At 42.4% G+C, this 21,286-nt stretch overlaps 1 protein-coding gene across 1 annotated transcript; it reads left to right on the forward strand.

Moving 5' to 3' along the window:
- Positions 1 to 17,742: 17,742 nt before the first annotated feature.
- Positions 17,743 to 20,958, forward strand: LOC143603567 (uncharacterized). Its single transcript, XM_077080339.1, has 9 exons — positions 17,743 to 17,767; positions 18,231 to 18,415; positions 18,587 to 18,737; positions 18,810 to 19,130; positions 19,209 to 19,361; positions 19,438 to 19,659; positions 20,172 to 20,240; positions 20,320 to 20,506; positions 20,610 to 20,958. Exons 1-9 carry the CDS (start codon positions 17,743 to 17,745, stop codon positions 20,785 to 20,787), a joined length of 1,491 nt encoding a protein of 496 aa, XP_076936454.1. The 3' UTR covers positions 20,788 to 20,958.
- Positions 20,959 to 21,286: the final 328 nt, after the last annotated feature.

Below are 21,286 nucleotides of genomic sequence, written 5' to 3' on the forward strand. Positions count from 1 at the left end.
CCCCCGGGAAAAATGTCCCCCAATTGGGAGGGACCTTATCAAATCTCAGAAAAATTGGGGAAAGGCGCATATGCTTTAAAAGATTTGAATGGAAAGAAGATCCCGCGCGCATGGAACGCGGCACAGCTTAGAAAATGTTTCATGTAAATGTCAAGTTTGTAATCAAGGCTTTTTAAGCCATTATGAATAATGATACGCGCTATCTTCTATTAATGTGGATTCTATTACCTTTTGCATACATGTTTCACACCTCCCTTTATTAGTTTTGAGCAATATGACAACATTGTATTGACATCAAAACGAAATAAAACGAGGTAAAACATACATGCGCGAGCTTCAAGCTCAGACGCGTTAAGGAGTCTTAACTCTAAAGCGTCAGGGCCTTAGCCCAATTCTATTACCTTTCGCATACATGTTTCACACTTCTCTTTATTAATTTTGAGCAATATGATAACATTGTATTGACATCAAAACAAAATAAAACGAAGTAAAACATACATGCGCAAACGCGTTAAAGAGTCTTAACTCTAAAACGTCAGGGCCTTAGCCCAATAATGTGAGCCTTAGCTCAAGTCACTCACAACATCCATCCTACATACTGCGCAGCCTGACCATAAAACACCTAAACACAACTAAGGCAAAGCAAATGCCAAAACATAGTTGTTAAGGTCTCAGGTTGGGGTCGCGCATAAAACTGTAATGGATATCTGAGTAACACATATTGACACGTAAAGGCTAAAAAACTCATAATTCCATAAACGCGCGAAAACGTCGCGCAAAAGAGGAATAATGAAAGCGCCAAGACACGCGTCAACATAATCAAGATATGGCAAAATCACTTACAATATGACAAGGGTTAAGTATAATAAATTCCTTACAACCTTGTTCTTATTCCAACGTGCAAGCATATCTTATATTCGACAAGCAAACATGCGATATAAAGAGATGAATGCGAATGCGCAAGATGCGAAGAAGGGAAGAACAAAATTTCATTCCAAAGTATTGAAATTTACAAGTTTACAAGAGGAGTTACAAACTACAAATAAAAAAAAAAAAAAAATGAAGGGCTTCTCAAGTCTCCACGTTGACATCAGCCTCTTCATCATCCTCATCATCGCCCTCAGCATCTGGCGCAGCCTGCTCCTCATCATCTCCAAACAGACCATAGTCAAGTTGTTCATCTTGAATGGAGTCTTCTAGCACAACAGTGTCAGGAGCGGATCCTTTGGCCACGCCAGAGCCGCTAGCAACGCCAGCATTCGCCGCGCCATCATCGCCGCCGCCAGCCCCTTCGCACTCGTCAAGTAATTTCTTTAGCGCGGCGAGATCGGGCTGGTCAGCAAGCGCGGATATCTGCAAATCATAAGAAAAAATATGAGTACAAAAAGACTTAGAAAAAAAAAAAGTCAAGGTAATCTCATTAAGGTTAAAATACCTGCGCAAGGATGGGAATGGGAGTATTCATATACTTCTCCCCCATCGCGGCCATTTCCGCGCAGGCAGCGTCGCTCTGATAAGGGTACTCGGATGGGTTCTTCTTCAACATGCCATATTCGTAACCATCCGTGAACCCTTCAGCTCGGCCCACCAAGCGCGCGGCAGCGTTGCAATCCATCACCAGGGCCTGAAACTCGCCTGAGTATTTCATCGCGTAAGCGCAACGAGTCATGCCCTGTGAGATCAGCCAGTGGCGATCCTGCGCGAGGCCAGCAACAGACGTCTCGAGGGCAGGAACCTGAGAGTTTAATAACTCAACAGTTTCCTTAGTCTTTTTTAGCTCCTCTTTGTCGGACGCTGCTGCAGCCAAGATTTCTTCTTTTTCCGCCCGCGCAGCATCAAGTGCTTCCTGGCTAGACGCTGCCGTCGCCAGGGCTTCATCTTTATCGGCCTGCGCGGCCGCCAGCTCCTTCTTCAGGCGCGCAACCTCACTCTCCAGTGAAGATTTTTCAGTGACAGACTGGACAAGAGCCTGGTCACGCGCCTCCGCCTCGAGCTCCAAGTCGCGCGCTCTGCGCGCGTACTTGGCAGCATCCGCCTCCGCCGCCTGCAGCTTCTCCCGCGCCACCTGAAGCTCATGCCCGCGCTTCACGAAGGCGCTGTTGGCACTTGCTCTGTTCTCACTGAGCTCGGCTTGGAGCTTTTCAGCTCTCTCGCGAGCATCAGAAAGATGCCAAGCAGACACCTTAGCCTCTTGCTTGGCTTCCGCAAGAGCATCACGTACTTTTACGTAATCAGAGCGAAGCTCTTGGGAGGCAGCAAAGAAGGCCGACCCAGCAAACATGTGATCGTTGAGCAGGTCGTCGCGAGCGCGGTCCTCCTGGAACCTCCTTTCAGATGGAGGCACAGCATGAGCCCAGAATTCCGCACACACCCCCATGGACTGAAATGTGCTATCTTCAGTAATATTCCATCTCGGGCGGTAAGTGTGATCGGCTTCCTGCAAAAACAAAGAAATTATCTAAGTCATCAAAACATTAAGATGGAAGTCCGCGCAGCGAAGAAAAAAAAAAGAACCTATACCTGTGGGGATGAAGCAGAAAAGTCAGCGCCAGCCCCACGAGAAGGCTCAGCCGCGAAACCTCGTGGCGCTGCAGGGCTGGCGCGGGCGCCATCGGAGTCTTCAGCATGAACCGCCTCATCCTCCTCTAAAATAGGCCTCTTCTCCTGCGACCTAGAATCAAAATCGGTCTCGCGAGGAGGGCTGTGCGCAGGAGGAGGTGAGGGAGGTCTCGGCGCCGCCAGGTCGGCGCGCAAAACGGCCTCCTGCTCCTTAGTAATCCCGATGAGGGGAGATTCATCCCTTGCAGGAGCAGGAGCAGAGCCAGCGGCGCTGGCGCTAGCGCCAGGAGTGCCGCCAGAAGCTTGTGCGCCAGCTACGGCTTCTGTGAAAAAATCAACAAAAAAGAAATGGTTCATGACTTGATCGAAAAGAAAGTCAGAAAATAAGAGCGCAATACGTACCTTGGCGCAACTCCGTTCGCGAAGCAAACATCGCCATGAAGTCCATTCTACCCTTCTTTGAGGGTAAAACAGGGGACTTCGACGCAACATCCGGCGCAGCATCGGCATCTTGTTGCCCTGTCGCCGGCTCTACAAACATTTGAGTGAGCAAAGATTCATTAGTAATTCTATTAGAATCGCGCTCATAGAATCATAAAAAGCAAAGGATAAGCAAAGTATACCTGTCGAGGGCGCAACAACGCTTCCCTTTTCCGCCGCGGGAAGGGAGGAGGTAGCGCCACCATACCTCAAGTGGACAGGAGGTCTGCCCACTTTTTGAGGCAGGGAAGACAAGGAAACCTTGGTGGTAAACACCTGGGTTTTCCCAAATCCCCCCGCCTGGGTAGGAGGATCCTGAACAACAGGGGCATCATCCTTCTTCTGTTTCTTACTGGCCCCTGCGCCAGTTTTCCCCTTAACTTTACGCTTTAGTTGGGGCGCCTCCTCTTCCGCGAGCTCTAGCTCGTAATTTTCGAGCGCATCTACAATACACACAACAGAAGTGTTAGCAAAATTTGGTATTATAAGGGAAAATGCATAACTACAAAGGCTTACCAGGCGCATCGCTGTCGAAGACAAATCCCAGATCAACAGGGATGAACATGTCATCAAAGCGATCAGGGAAACCAACCTCCCCAGCGCCAAGCGCGACGGAGCCACCCTCCATGTGCTCATCATAGGCGGCATGGATATACTCCTTGGTGACTGCACAAAACAAGTCAAGTGATATCAGCAAAAAGAATTATATTCGCGCAGAAAAACAAAAAAAAGGCAATGAGATAAACTTACACAACCCGTCGACTTGGATAACGGGCTCAAGCGCGCTGTCCGCCCACCTCTTGCTCATACCAACCCCCACCAGCGCCTCCTCACAAATGTTCTTGGCGGGGGATGGTTCAGCGGTCAGCTTATTAACCCAGGCGCCAGTTGGATTCTTGAGGACACCCACATCCGCAGGCGCAGAGGAAATCGAGCGCATGGTCATACGGATGGGGATCACACCAGCCCTTATATAAAAAAACCTCTCAGACCAGTCATGAAGGCTCTTGAATGAAACAGTGTAGCACTTCACCTTCTGACTGCGAGGAACGAAGGAGAACCAAGAATCTTGGATCTTGGGCTTATAAAAAAATTGAAAGCGCCGAGGGGTGGGCTCCTCGCGCTGGGATTTGCACATGAACTCAAAGTGAGTCATGCGCACAAGTCCAAACGGATGGACTTGGGATATATGAATCCCGTAAAACCTAAGCACCGCACCCACAAACCTTGTCATCGGAAGACGAAGGTTGCAGTGGGTGAAAAAATGGCTATATAGGGATATATAGCCGGCAGGCGGGTCCGCCGCCGTTTGCCCGGCCGCAGGCAACATGCAGCCAAACAGGGGGGGAAAACCCTGAGAGGCGATGAGGCTGTCAAGATCCGCCTGCCTCAGTTTGCAGGGGATTTCATTCCACCTCTTCACAGCCTTGGTCCTCCCTACCTCCTCTGATGAGCCCTCAGCAGCCTTCTTCCCCTTGCCGGTCTTCTTCAATGTAGACATTACTAACGATTTTCTACGGCAATGGATGGGGGAGATTGTGTTGTCTGAGCTATCAGACATACAACTGTAAAATCGAACACGGGAAGCCTCTAAAGAACAGAAATATGGAAGCAGAAGACACGTAATCGGAATACAATGAAAGAAAGAAAAGCTCAGAAGAATAAACAAGAAGATGAAGGATAAAAAAACTCAAAGGGCTGGCTTTTATAGGCCCAGGAGAGAGAAATATGGGTGTTGATCGGACTTCACGCGCCCCCACTCGCAGGTTTAAGCCAACGCGAGCGCGACACGTGTCCCTGACACTGTGTGAGGGGACACGAAAAGAAACTCTACAGCTGTTGCCAGAGTTCACGCGCCGCCACTCGCAGGAATGACCAATACGAGCGCGACACGTGTCCCTGACAGCATGTGAGGGGACACGAAAGGCAACTGTAGCACCTCGAGCACACGAAACTTCTGACACATCTCCATCACGTACATAGACGATTCGTTTTCAACCAAAAGGATAGAATTACGCGCAATGACGAGGAATAACAAGAAAAAGACAAACCCCTACTAAAACAACAAACTGTTAAGTCTAATATCTATCTTGCCTCGCGCGCGCGAGACAAGACACACATTAGACTGGGGGGGCTTGAAGAGGTATGTACCCGCCTCAACACCGAGCAAGGCGGGTCAACCCACAAGATATAGACAAGAAGCTTGAAATCAAGACATTATGAAGGCACAAAGCCAAAACCTACGCGCATGGTGCATATCACATATGCTCATGCATCACATGCTCAGGCATCATATGCCCAGGCACCACACATGCTCATGCATCATATGCCCAGGCACACATATGCTCGCGCATCACATATGCTCACGCATATCACATATGCGCGTGGCGCATCAGCGCGCGGCGCAATGACGAGGAATAACAAGAAAAAGACAAACCCCTACTAAAACAACAAACTGTTAAGTCTAATATCTATCTTGCCTCGCGCGCGCGAGACAAGACACACATTAGACTGGGGGGCTTGAAGAGGTATGTACCCGCCTCAACACCGAGCAAGGCGGGTCAACCCACAAGATATAGACAAGAAGCTTGAAATCAAGACATTATGAAGGCACAAAGCCAAAACCTACGCGCATGGTGTGACATCTGCCCTGATCCGACCCGACCCAGGTACCCGTTTCTCTGACCCGATCTCTTTCTTTTATGATTTAATATTTATTTATACTTATATTTTACTTTTAATAATAATATATATTTTCCTTCCCGCCTCTTTCTCTCTTTTTCTTTCCGCCGTCCCGTCCCTCTTCTCTCATTCCGCCTTCTTTTCCCTCTTGTCGCCTTCCCGCCCTTAAGCCTTGTTTCCCTCAACTCTTTGCTTGTCCTTTGGTTCTTCCCGCCTAAGGATGTCTGCAGCTTCACGCGCCAGACTCCTTACATGGAAGCCTGCGTGAAGACATCTTGTTCCTGCGATGCGTGAAGAGAACTCTTCTCGCAGCGCGCTAAGAATGCATGTTCTTCCCGCAATGCGCTAAGAATGTATGTTCTTCCCGCGATGCGCTTAGAATTCTAGTTCACGCAGCACGCTAAGGATGTGATTCTTCCCGCAGTGCGCTAAGGATTGTTGTGCCAGCCTTCGCGCTCGCGCACTCAGCCTTCCCGCGCTTAACCCTTGTATCTTCTGTTTATTCTAGCCGTTTGCTTTTGTAAATGTCTTTTCCTCTGAGCTGTTGACCTAACCTATCTAATGTCTGAATAGTTACTTTCGGCGCAGCATGCGTACCAACCCCATTGGTTGACAGATAAAGTGACTGACATAATCTTTTGAGATCTGCTTTCGCCATGCTTGACCAGTACCTTTATCTGATCCGCCCATGCTTTTTACTGTTCCCTGTCAGCTTTCCCTTTTGCTTTTCCTCTTTTCCTGCTGCCATATCTTTTGATATCTTGCTTTTGGAATCTTTTTCTGTTGATATCTTTTCTTTTACTTTTGGAGATCTTTTCTAGGGTTTGTGTCCCCTAGGGTTTGCCTATATATAGTACTATTTTCTTAACACTTCACACACTACACTTATTCTCTTCCTCCCTTTTTGCTCTCTGCCGTTGTTCTTCAGCCGCCTCCCTCCTCTCTTGCCTCCGTCTTCCTCCCTGTTCTGCCCTGCTTTTCCGGTAATATATATTATATAATAATTTACTTATTAATTATGCTAACTTATTATCAAGACTTAAAACAGATCGTTAAAACAATAATCTTAATTATAGGTTAACTTTGCCTGTTTAAGAGTTGATTCTTGCATATCTTTCACCGCATCGTTTATCAAGTGAGTTATCTCGTATCTAATCCCTTTTTATTTTAAATGCTTTGGGATGTTCATGTGTTCATACAAAACTTGAGTCTTAAACTGTTTATGAACTTTAGTCGCGCAGTATCCCATGTGTTGAGGACGTAGACTTGGCTGTTTATTTGTATGTGTGGATCATTAACCGTCTTGTCGGTCTATTCCGCAGTTTTCATGGTACCATTAGATGAACACGGGAGAACTATCGTTTATGATTTTCTCTTTTGTTACACTTGCACAGTTAGTCTTGTTTGTGAGCTCAATTGTGAGCACTGGCAGTCTTGTCTCTTAGAGTTGGTCCCGATCAGATTACACCCTTGTTGAAAACCAGACATACACATGTTGCGCGCAGATTTATTGTTATCTATGTATTGTATTAAACTTGATTTCTCACCAACACGCAAGTGTTTGACGTTTATTTTAACACATGTTCAGGTTTGCAGTAGCTGTTTTGGAGCTTGTGGACACGTAGGACGTTTTTACTTTTGGACCTAGAATTAAAATGTATCAGGACAAGTTAATGATGTTTGAATGTTATAATTTATAATATATTGATTTATGTTTGATTTATGTTCTTTATTTTCCCCGCTGCGCGTGCGCGATAAAGTGTGTATTAATAAATATTGACACCAATAGTGTCACGAGTAATGAAACAATATGTGGCGCCCCGATGTATAATCCGCCTTTGGTCGGGGTGTTACAGATTGGTATCAGAGCTCGTTGACTTTAGGATAGGTGGTTAGACGTAACGGCCTAGAATACCTAAGAGTCCCTTCTCGCGCATGAGAGAAATCTCATGTTTGCGCGCTTATTGTTAATTACTCGTTATTTATGAATATGCTCGCGCTTGCGCAGTATATGATTTTATGTTTTATTTCGCGATGTTTCGATTTTTGTTGAATTTCGATTTTATTGATTTTTCTTACATATTCGTTTGTTGGGTTTGAAAATCCGAAAAGTCATGGTGATACATGAATAGTTGATTCTCAATTTCCATTTACGATTATGTTCTGAGGTTGGAGACTTGAAAAGTCATGGTGATACATGAATTGTCAACCTCCAATACTCATTTTCTTGTATGTTTTATATTGAAGATTGAAAAGTCATGGTGGTACATGAATCGTCAATCTCCAATACTCGTTGCCCGTATATTTTAAATTGGGAATTCGGAAAGTCATGGTGATACATGAATTGTCGATTCTTGATTCGAATTTGTTACCTTTATTAAGTCTGCATTTAGGATCATTTATTTTACTTTAACTGTTGACTGTAACTGACTCCGTGAAACCAAGCTTTATAAGATTAAAACTTTGCGCTAAAACCAAGATATTAACTAAAATTAAAACTTTTATAGAATGCCTCCGCTATCTCGCCGATTTCAGAGAAGAGAAGCCTCGCGCATGCGTAGACAGCAACGTTCCCAGGAAATGGCCGCCGCGATAGCCCAAGCCTTGAGCCAAAACAATACCTCCAGTTATAACATTAAGTCCTTTAATGCGGGTAACCCTCCAAAGTTCACAGGTCTCGAAGGAGCCACCGTGATGCTCCAGTGGCTCGAGAAGATAGAAAACACTTTCCTTCACACCCAATGCCCCTCAGACAGACGAACCCTATATGCTTCCAGTGTCCTGGAATCCAGAGCGCTTACATGGTGGAATGGAGTAGCCCATGCGCGTGGCGCAGAGGCTGCTTCTAGCATGACATGGGAGGAATTCAAGGAAATTCTTACGCGAGAATTCTGCCCTCCCAACGAAGTTAAGCGCCTGGAGGAAGAATTCTGGAACTTGAAGCAATACAGTGGCGAAGCGCGCGAGTACGCGACGCGCTTCCACGAGCTAAGCTTACTGGTCCCTCACCTTGTTACCCCTTCACGCCGAGCAATCGAGAAATTCCTTGGGGGTCTCCCCATGGAAATTCAAGATTCTGTATGGGCCAGAAACCCAGTTACCCTCTCTGACGCCATCGAGTTGGCCGCTGTGCTCAGCGACAACCATGTCAGAGCAGGAACCCTGTTCCTGCGGGGAACTGAGAAGACCAAACTCCCCAAGACTGCCCCTGAACCCGCAGAAACCAAACCAGAACCCTCAAACCGTAACAACCTCAAGCGCAGGCGCAAGGCCTATGCGCTTACCAACCCGCCCATTGTCCAGCAACCCATTTACCAACCCCCAGTTTACGCGCCTAACCCACTGTCAACCTACCCAGCACCTCCTGCAGTCCATAACTATGCCTTAACCAATCCAGCACTCCCTGCCCCGCCAACTAAGAAACCTTACACAGGAAACCATCCCTTTTGCCCAACCTGTAGATTTCACCACCCAACCCAAACCCCGTGTCGACTTTGTAACCGATGTGGCCGTACTGGTCACACTGCTGAGAACTGTAGAGTCCTTCTCGCCAATCCAATTGCGCCAACACCACCAGTCTACCCGCAGAATCCTCAACCAATCTACCAAAACCCACGACCCAGATCGTGCTTTAACTGCGGTGATCCTAGTCATTTCCGGAACGCGTGCCCGAGACTACAAGTTCAGATTACGCAAGCGAATCCGGTGAACCAGATTTCAAACCAAGTGACGCGTGGACGAGCTTTTAACATAACCGCGCACCAAGCGCAAGCGAATAATGACGTAGTTAATGGTACATTTTTACTTAACGGATTTTATGCCTCTGTACTTTTTGATACTGGCGCCGATCGAAGTTTTATCTCTCGCGCCTTCGAGCAGAAGCTTGCGCGACCGCGCGATAACTTAAAAGAAGATTTTTCCGTTGAATTGGCTAACGGTGAAACTGTTTTAATTAACTCGGTGATTAAAGATTGTACGCTTAACCTTAACGAAAACGATTTTCTGATCGACCTCATCCCTATGCCTCTTGGAAGCTTTGATGTTATTATTGGTATGGACTGGCTCTCGCATAATCGCGCCGAAGTTATTTGCGCCAAGAAATTGATTCGCATACCTCGAGAAAATGGTGATCTTTACATTTACGGCGAAAAACCCTCCAGTGGTCTTAAACTTATGTCTTGCGCCGAAGCCCAAAGACTCATGCGGAAGAAGTGTATTGCATTTCTAGCCCATGTGGTTAAACCTGCTGAAGAGGAGAAGCTTCGCGATATCCCTGTTGTGCGTGATTTTCCTGAAGTTTTTCCTGATGATCTTCCTGGTATCCCTCCCGCTCGTGAAGTCGAGTTCCGTATTGATCTTGTCCCTGGTGCTTCCCCCGTAGCTAAATCTCCTTATCGTCTTGCACCCGCTGAGATGCAAGAATTGGCCAGCCAACTTCAAGAGTTGACTGCTAAAGGATTCATTCGCCCTAGCTCTTCGCCCTGGGGTGCTCCGGTGTTGTTCGTTAAAAAGAAAGATGGATCGTTTCGCATGTGTATTGATTACCGCGAGTTGAACAAACTCACCATTAAAAACCGGTATCCCTTACCGCGTATTGACGACCTCTTTGATCAACTCCAAGGTGCCTCTTGTTTCTCGAAGATTGATCTCCGCTCTGGCTATCACCAGTTGCGCATCCGCGATGAAGATGTTCCGAAGACTGCTTTTCGAACTCGTTATGGCCATTTTGAATTCTTGGTCATGTCCTTCGGTCTAACCAACGCACCCGCCGTTTTCATGGATCTAATGAATCGGGTGTGTAGGCCTTTCTTGGATAAATTCGTGATCGTGTTTATCGATGATGTTCTGGTGTATTCTAAGACCAAGGCCGAGCATGAGCAACATCTTCGGTTGGTGTTGCAGAAGCTTCGAACCGAGCAGCTCTATGCTAAGCTTTCCAAGTGTGAATTCTGGTCTGATGAAGTACAGTTTCTTGGCCATGTTGTGAACAAGATGGGTATTCATGTCGACCCATCCAAAATTGAAGCAATCAAGAACTGGATTACGCCATCCTCTCCTTCTGAGATCCGTTCCTTTCTAGGCTTAGCTGGTTATTACCGGCGCTTTATTTCGAACTTCTCGAAGATCGCTTTGCCTTTAACAGCTCTGACGCACAAAGGTAAACCGTATATTTGGGGCTCGAAGCAAGAAGAAGCCTTTCTGACGCTCAAGCGTTTGTTGTGTAAAGCTCCTGTTCTTGCGCTACCTGAGGGTAATGATGATTTTGTCGTGTATTGCGATGCATCCAACCAAGGTCTCGGTTGTGTTCTTATGCAACGAGGCAAGGTTATCGCTTACGCATCAAGGCAACTTAAGGTTCATGAAAGGAATTATACAACTCACGACCTCGAACTTGGTGCAGTTGTTTTTGCCTTGAAGATCTGGAGACACTACCTTTATGGTACTAAGTGTATCCTCTACACTGACCATAAAAGCCTTCAGCACATCTTTGATCAGAAGGAACTTAACATGAGGCAACGCCGATGGAACGAACTCATCAGCGATTACGATTGTGAGATCCGGTATCATCCTGGTAAGGCTAATGTGGTAGCCGATGCGCTCAGCCGAAAACCCTGCCAGCTTAACTGTATATTGCCGCGCACCCAGCTTCACTTCGCGCCGATTCAAAGCAACCTTGAATCGCGTATTCGTGACGCGCAGCGCGCATCCATCAGTAATGGTAACCTTCGCGCCGAGTTAGCGTGTGGCGCGGAAGCACTCTTTGTCCCTAATCTGAGTGGAATTCTCTGTTATCTTAATCGCATCTGGATTCCCTTTGATGAGAATCTTCGCGCTGATATCCTGAGTGAAGCGCACAAATCTCGATATTCTATTCATCCTGGCGCTGATAAAATGTACAAGGATTTGCGCATAACTTATTGGTGGCCCGGTATGAAAAAGGATATCGCTGTGTTCGTAGCTAAGTGCCTGACTTGTTCTAAAGTGAAAGCTGAACACCAACGCCCATCTGGTTTGCTCGAACAACCAGAAATTCCTACGTGGAAATGGGAATGTGTAGCGATGGACTTTATTACCAAGTTACCTTTGACAGCAAGCAAACATGATAGCATTTGGGTAATAGTGGATCGATTGACTAAGTCTGCTCACTTCCTGCCCATTCGTGAAAACTACCGTGTTGAGCAACTCGCGCAGCTTTATGTCAAGGAAATTGTCTGCCGCCATGGTACTCCTTTGAGCATCATATCCGATCGCGATGGCCGTTTTATATCTCGCTTTTGGAAATCTCTCCAATCTGCGTTAGGAACTCGCTTGGACATGAGTACGGCATATCATCCTCAGACTGACGGACAGTCTGAGCGAACTATTCAAACTCTTGAGGATATGCTCCGATCTTGTGTTCTTGATTTTGGAGGTAATTGGGATTCACACCTGCCTTTGATCGAGTTTTCTTATAACAACAGCTATCATTCCAGTATCGGTATGGCCCCATTTGAAGCACTTTACGGTCGTAAGTGCCGCTCCCCGATTTGTTGGAGCGAGGTGGGTGAAACTCAAATCACAGGACCCGAACTTGTTCAAGAGACAACCGATAAAATCGCCAAGATCCGTGATCATCTGCTGACTGCCAGAAGCCGACAGAAGAGTTACGCAGATCGCAGACGAAAGCCTCTCGAATTTCAAGTTGGTGATCTTGTTCTCCTCAAAGTGTCGCCTTGGAAATGTGTTGTCCGCTTTGGGAAGAAAGGTAAGCTTGCTCCTCGTTATGTTGGTCCATTCAAGATTCTCGCGCGTGTGGGAAAAGTTGCCTACAGACTTGACCTGCCGCCCGCGCTCAGTAATGTGCATCCAACGTTCCGTGTATCCAATCTCAAGAAGTGTTTAGCTGACGAGAACCTTCACATTTCACTCGATGAAGTTCAAGTTGATGAATCTATGCATTTCGTTGAGAAGCCTGTTGAGATTATGGATCGCGAGGTTAAGCAAACCAAGCGCAGTCGTATCCCTATCGTGAAAGTTCGTTGGGAGTCCAAGCGCGGAGCCGAGTTTACATGGGAAAGGGAAGATCAAATGAAGATCAAGTACCCGCATCTGTTCTCTGCGCAACCTACTTCGAGATAAATTTCGGGACGAAATTTCTTAAAGTAGGGGAGACTGTGACATCTGCCCTGATCCGACCCGACCCAGGTACCCGTTTCTCTGACCCGATCTCTTTCTTTTATGATTTAATATTTATTTATACTTATATTTTACTTTTAATAATAATATATATTTTCCTTCCCGCCTCTTTCTCTCTTTTTCTTTCCGCCGTCCCGTCCCTCTTCTCTCATTCCGCCTTCTTTTCCCTCTTGTCGCCTTCCCGCCCTTAAGCCTTGTTTCCCTCAACTCTTTGCTTGTCCTTTGGTTCTTCCCGCCTAAGGATGTCTGCAGCTTCACGCGCCAGACTCCTTACATGGAAGCCTGCGTGAAGACATCTTGTTCCTGCGATGCGTGAAGAGAACTCTTCTCGCAGCGCGCTAAGAATGCATGTTCTTCCCGCAATGCGCTAAGAATGTATGTTCTTCCCGCGATGCGCTTAGAATTCTAGTTCACGCAGCACGCTAAGGATGTGATTCTTCCCGCAGTGCGCTAAGGATTGTTGTGCCAGCCTTCGCGCTCGCGCACTCAGCCTTCCCGCGCTTAACCCTTGTATCTTCTGTTTATTCTAGCCGTTTGCTTTTGTAAATGTCTTTTCCTCTGAGCTGTTGACCTAACCTATCTAATGTCTGAATAGTTACTTTCGGCGCAGCATGCGTACCAACCCCATTGGTTGACAGATAAAGTGACTGACATAATCTTTTGAGATCTGCTTTCGCCATGCTTGACCAGTACCTTTATCTGATCCGCCCATGCTTTTTACTGTTCCCTGTCAGCTTTCCCTTTTGCTTTTCCTCTTTTCCTGCTGCCATATCTTTTGATATCTTGCTTTTGGAATCTTTTTCTGTTGATATCTTTTCTTTTACTTTTGGAGATCTTTTCTAGGGTTTGTGTCCCCTAGGGTTTGCCTATATATAGTACTATTTTCTTAACACTTCACACACTACACTTATTCTCTTCCTCCCTTTTTGCTCTCTGCCGTTGTTCTTCAGCCGCCTCCCTCCTCTCTTGCCTCCGTCTTCCTCCCTGTTCTGCCCTGCTTTTCCGGTAATATATATTATATAATAATTTACTTATTAATTATGCTAACTTATTATCAAGACTTAAAACAGATCGTTAAAACAATAATCTTAATTATAGGTTAACTTTGCCTGTTTAAGAGTTGATTCTTGCATATCTTTCACCGCATCGTTTATCAAGTGAGTTATCTCGTATCTAATCCCTTTTTATTTTAAATGCTTTGGGATGTTCATGTGTTCATACAAAACTTGAGTCTTAAACTGTTTATGAACTTTAGTCGCGCAGTATCCCATGTGTTGAGGACGTAGACTTGGCTGTTTATTTGTATGTGTGGATCATTAACCGTCTTGTCGGTCTATTCCGCAGTTTTCATGGTACCATTAGATGAACACGGGAGAACTATCGTTTATGATTTTCTCTTTTGTTACACTTGCACAGTTAGTCTTGTTTGTGAGCTCAATTGTGAGCACTGGCAGTCTTGTCTCTTAGAGTTGGTCCCGATCAGATTACACCCTTGTTGAAAACCAGACATACACATGTTGCGCGCAGATTTATTGTTATCTATGTATTGTATTAAACTTGATTTCTCACCAACACGCAAGTGTTTGACGTTTATTTTAACACATGTTCAGGTTTGCAGTAGCTGTTTTGGAGCTTGTGGACACGTAGGACGTTTTTACTTTTGGACCTAGAATTAAAATGTATCAGGACAAGTTAATGATGTTTGAATGTTATAATTTATAATATATTGATTTATGTTTGATTTATGTTCTTTATTTTCCCCGCTGCGCGTAGCGCGATAAAGTGTGTATTAATAAATATTGACACCAATAGTGTCACGAGTAATGAAACAATATGTGGCGCCCCGATGTATAATCCGCCTTTGGTCGGGGTGTTACACATGGCGTATATCACATATGCTCATGCATCACATGCTCAGGCATCATATGCCCAGGCACCACACATGCTCATGCATCATATGCCCAGGCACACATATGCTCGCGCATCACATATGCTCACGCATATCACATATGCGCGTGGCGCATATCACATCTGCGCATGAAACATCTGCGCGTGAGAATAAAGAGAAGACCTCGCGCATCCTCAGGATTGGCGCATATCACACATGCACATAATCAACCTCGTCCTTATCCAAATCAGGATTAGGGCAACCTTGATTGTGCACGTCAGACAACCTTCCAGAAGGTATATTTTTAAGGAATAAGAATATGCTGATGTTGACAGCTGCCAAATGAAAGGTGGACAACTCAGCATAAACCATGTGCTACCACGTGATTACAACCAATGAAAAAGCACCAGGTGTCCCCAAGGACACGTGGCGCCAAGCAATTGGAGGAGGCCAACAAGGCTGAGCCCAATCAGTGGAAACCCTAGCACTATAAATACAGCATCAACTCCACAAGGAGAGACACTCAATCATTCAGTTACAAACGATAACACACAATCATCAGATATCACCTGACAACATACAATCACAGAGTATTCAGCTATTAAGCAATACACTCCAAATTCCTTACTCTCACATATTATTATCTTCTCCCACAAATACTTATTCTCACACCGGAGGGTTACCCCAAAGAGGACCCCTCTGTCCCTTTCTGAGGGGTAAGTTTACGGTGCTGTTCATTTTGTAGGTGGAAGAACCCAGATCCAAGAGAAACCATCGGTGAAATAACCTAATCACACCCGAGGAAAGTAGATCGTCTACCAGTGAGTCGATCCACGCTTCTTCACCATTATTAATCAAATTCAATAATCACTTAATTGACTATTAATACTCAATTTTCTAAAATAGTATTTCCTTTTGCAATTTTAAACTCTTTTTTACTATAATTCAAAGTTAAAATATGTAACTGACATTCTTAATTACGATTTTTATTTTTTAAAAGCAATAAAACAAAAAGAATATTTCAAATATATAATATTATAATTATTGCAAAAAATTTCGAAGTCAATCTTTTACATTATAACAAGATTTCCGATAATGTATGGTAACTGCTAAAACAAATATATAATATTTCACATTTTTAGATGATTCCTTATTTTATTTTCTGTATATATATTTCATGATCTTGCTGACTTGTTTTTTAAATCAAGTATTAAGTTTTTTTGTATTTCAAAGAAAGTTTGTCACCAGTTAATTTATAAGTTTTGTTAAATACATGGGCAATCGAATTTAAGCTAACGTTTTCAAGTAGTGGATTTTCTGATTTCAAAGGTTCATGTAGTTTTTAAGTTTTACAAATGTTGTATGATATTTTAAGTAAAATAGATATTTGGAGATGTAACTTTATTAAAAAAAATTATTAACTTTTTTAAAACGACGACTTTCTTGTATTTAGGCTACTTCACTCTCCAAATTTGAAGAGCCCTGATGCCCACTATGAATCAGACTAAGTTGTCTTAACCCGGGCCCACGTTGGCTATAAAGTTTGGCTTGGATATTCCCCGGAAAACCATACGCCCAACTGCCACTTGACATGCGTTGTGCTGCCACAAGAGTAGAACTCTCTGACGTACACATGGTGAGATGAAAACTCGAGTGATGATTTTTAATAAACATGCACATCTAAATGTATTTTCAATATTATTTTACGGTTTAAAGTTATCAATAGTAGATTTTTAGTGTTAATGAAAAAAATGACAATATAAGTGTTTCTTGAATATTTATTTTGTAATAATTTAAAAAATTAATTACTTACAAATTGTTAGGTTCTTAACTTATATTTTTTTTATGGTTAGCCTTATAATTATAAGTTTAAAAATTATTAAGTTCAAGATTACAAATTATAAGTTTAAATGTTAAATTTACCTAACAAATGTATTATTTTCCGTCCGTGTATTACACGGGCAACTATCATAATAATAAATATTAACAAACAATATTACTTTTCCGTTAATTATTAAGAAACCGACACGAAAGATAACAATAAAAAACATAAATAACAACTACTTGGGATGTTCAAGTTCGGTAGGCTAACAATGTTTGCCACCCAAATCTTATCATAGTCTAATGTTTTTTCTTGATTACATAACTCCAAAATGATATCATTGGCAACGACTTCAATACCAAAAACACACACACTAGATAACAAATTAAGAACAATTAACTAACATGATCAAATAAAAAACAATTAAATATAGTTATACCAAATTTCAACGTATTGTCATTTATCTTTTAAATTGATGCGGTTTTTACGTAATCTTTCTAAATGTAACACGTTTTGTCTTTCGGCCCTAACCCAATTAATTTTTTTCTGGGTTAAATTAGGTCACACAAGGGCAGCTAGTCTTTCTACACATCACCATCCCCCCCCCCCCCCCCGTTTTTCTCTCTCTCTCTCTCTACCACCGACACCATCAACTACCATTGCCTCACCTCACCAAGGTACTATTTGAAAAATAGAGGCGAAAGTGATCATGGAATCTCAGTTTAAAGATATGTAAACGAACTATTGTTCATGTCCAAGTTAAACATGTTTAGGAATGTTGAGGATGTCGAGCTGCATTGGTATGACAAAATTAGGCTTAGTCTTTGTGAAGAAGAGATGTTGTGGTTGTAGTTTTAAATTTTAATTGATGACAATGGTGGTCTGGAACCCCATAATATACCTAAATCCCCAAGTAAAAAAATAAATAAATCTAATAACAAAACTTAAGTAATTAACCCTAATTGCGAATAATTTGATCTCGCTAACAAGCATTAAGATCTAAAAACAACCATCAACAGTTGAATGCATACCTTGCGAAATGTGGTGCCATTATAAAGAAGAACCCAACCACGTTCTTTACAAAGAGCATTCGTAAACTCTCTCTCCTTATATGGTGGCATTGTTAGAGAGATAGATGGGTGGTGGTGTTGGCGAGCAGTGTGGGTGCGTAGAATAAAAATAACCTTGTGTGACTTGACATAAAAGAAAAACTTAACTTGATTAAAAATAAAGGACAAAACGTGTAACATTGATACAATGATTATTTTATCTTTACTCTTGGTATTTTGGTATTGCTATTATTTGTTAAAAAGATAATTATTATGAATGAATGAATGAATTGTAATTGTATTAACAATATATAATCAATTTCTTGAATATATTTCACTTAATGGTTAAAGTTTAAAATTTTCAACAGTTAATCGTCTAAATAAATCCTAAAGAGACATTTGTAGTTTCCCCACATGACGATTTCACATATTCCAACAAAGAATACCTAAACCCAAATCTCTCCTTCTTTCTTTCCTAAATTAAACATCTCAATTCAATTCAATCGCTAGACACTGTAAATCTGGAAAACCCTCTGCCAATTTTACTAAAACCTAACCACATTTCGTTTCGCAGGCGGCAGTAATAATAATAATAATAATAAGATGATGAGGTGGGAAAAACTGGAGATTGAAAACGGAGGTCCGGGTAAACGATGGGGCCACACGTGCAACGCCGTTCGTGGTGGTCAACTCCTCTACGTCTCGGTGGCTACGGCGAAGACAACACTCAGACTAATCAAGTTCACCTTTACAACACCAGTACGTTACTTATGCAACCCCATTTTAATTCATTTATTAGGGTTTTTAATTGAGATTCTAGTTAAACATATTACACATTGCTAAACCAAATCATAATAATATTTACGAATAATTCAATTGATTCAAATGTTATGATTAACTCATTTTGATTAATAATTATTTATTGTTAAGCTAAGAGAACATGGAGTGAACTGGAAATGCAAGGGCGCCCTGCCCGTGCCTAGAGATAGCCACAGCTGCACCGCGATTGGTGATAAGTTGTTTGTCTTCGGGGGCACGGATGGAAACGTACCTCTCAAAGACTTGCATATTTTGGAAACCTGTGAGTTGTGCTATTGGTATTTAATTGTTGAATTATTTGATTTATTGGATAATAAGTAATGTGTATGTTTAGCTACAAATACGTGGATGACTCCGTCGGTTAGAGGGGAGGGCCCGGAAGCACGGGAAGGACACAGCGCTGCGGCTATTGGCAAACGCCTTTTTATATTTGGGGGATGTGGCAAGTCTTCTGACACTCTCGTTGAAGAGTATTTTGATGATTTATACATATTAAATACAGAGACAATGGTATGGAAACGCGTGGCAACAATGGGGATCCCGCCAGCTAAGCGTAACAGTCATACATGTGTCTCGTGGTCGAACAAAATTATTGTCATTGGTGGGGAAGATACTCAAAACTACTATTTATCTGATGTGCAGATGCTTGATACAGGTTTCAAGTTTGACTTTGTTGACCGAGGCTTATGATTCATCTGAAGTTATTTAATAGTATGTGATTTGTTTATTATAGATACGCTTACCTGGACAAAGTTGGTAACCAATGGCGAGCCATTGCCACCTAGGGCTGGTCATACAACAATTGCATTGGGCAAAAACTTGTTTGTGTTTGGAGGTTTTACCGATGCTGAAGACCTTTTTGATGACTTATATATGTTTGATCTTGGTAATATATTGTGATATATAAATCAGTATCTTGGAATTGTATATGTTTGAACTTGATCTTTATAAATTATGTGCAGAAACTTTTAAGTGGACCAAGATTATGACGGTAGGAGTGGGGCCCTCTGCTAGATTTTCTATGGCGGGAAGCACTTTGCATCCGCATAATGGTGGTGTTCTTATATTCATGGGTGGCTGTAATAAGAGTCTTGAGGCGCTAGATGATATGTTCTACTTACACACAGGTTTTAATTATTTTTACAGTTTATGCATGTATGTATGTTTATACAGGGTAGGATTCTAAGTAGAACACAATTTTTTGCGATAACACATAGGACAAAATAATCATTGATTTTTCCAATCTTACTGTTTTTTTAAAGTATAAGAAGTACACAAACAAACACACTCAGTAAAATATAAGAAAATGGTTGAAATGCAATGTTTTCTTAATTTCTTCTGAAATTCCAAAAGAACGAAGTTTCCTTTTTTTATGTAGAATCTACACGTGTAAGTTAGGTGTAGGTTCTAAACCTCTAATCTATATTACCTACACATGGATGTATTTAAGAAGTACTTATAAAAAAATATGAACCATTGATAAAATTAACAACTTAGGTTTTTTCTTTTTTATTCTCGCAATAATGTAGTGTTCTATAATGAACCTCGCTCTATTTATATATATGCTAACTATTATGGATTTTAGGGCTTGTAATTGAAATGCGCGAGATGAAAGAAAGTTAGAAAAGTTATCTTTGAGGAAGCAGTTAAGATTGAAAAGTCAAGAACATCAAGCTGTGAATCCTGTGTGTGATAGTCCAATGGAGACGAATTTTAATGCTAATAAAACACATGCCAATGCCTACACGTACTCACTTTTCACCAAGTATGATTTTGAACATATTATTTTGAATCAGTGGCGTTAGATGTTCTTGGGGATATTTATGTGTTTTTTTGGTGTGTAGATGGACAGAATATTTATTTAAATGAATATCATAATGCAAATGGGAAGAGAACATTTCAAGCAAAAGTGACAAAAGGCATGACAAATTGCTATACAATTGAGACGATTATAGACGGGAAGCCTCTGCGTGGGGTTTTATTCTCAAACAACTTAGGGTCCAAGAAGCCAGCTGCTGATGATTTAAGAAGGTTAAAAATGCCATTTTGTTTTGATAAATGGACTCATGTATCTGATAATTTAATGTGCTTTATGATAGTTAATCTGGTTTAATTTGGGTGTTATAAATGACAGGAAAAGGGTTGTAGTTGAAGATGTGAAAAAGGATTTTGAGAATGTTATGATGGATAACACAAGAAGTCCTGAACACCAAACTCCAGGCGCCACGTCAGCTGCTTCAGATGTGAAGACTCCAGCAACTTCTAACGTGTCTCCGTCCCATGAGGTTAGCATTTATTTTTTTTATGGTTAAATGATATATCATAAGTTATAACAAACTCTTGGTGCTGTAAGAAGGTTGATGGCTATTAAAAAAAATCACATAGTAACATTATATTAGTTCAAGAAAACGAGCACTTGCAGATGATTAGAAAAATATACTTTAAAGATAAGAGAGTGGTTTAAGATTTCCTAACTAACCAACTAATAAAGATTTATACAGGCAGCATAAATAACACAATCATATGCATCTAGTAGCTAATAGTCCAAGTAGTACAGATTTGATGTACATATATGTTGACAGAGCAAATCACGTATCACTCCAAGGCACAGTTTCCAAAATAACTTAAGAATCAGATACCATCAAAACAAGAAGTTAAAATGAAGTATAGTATCAAAATTTCAAAAAGATTAGTTAATAGAAAATCTAGGAATTAGATCGTAATATTAGTTAGTATCGTAATATTAGTTAGTTCAAACTTCAAAGTTCTAGGCTTGCATAGACGTTAATAGAAAATATAGCAATTAAATTC

The sequence above is a fragment of the Bidens hawaiensis genome, unplaced genomic scaffold (genome assembly GCF_021521415.1).
Source record: "Bidens hawaiensis isolate Kalapana, Puna unplaced genomic scaffold, B.hawaiensis_p1.1 tig00062157_1, whole genome shotgun sequence".
NCBI classification, from domain to species: Eukaryota; Viridiplantae; Streptophyta; class Magnoliopsida; order Asterales; family Asteraceae; genus Bidens; species Bidens hawaiensis.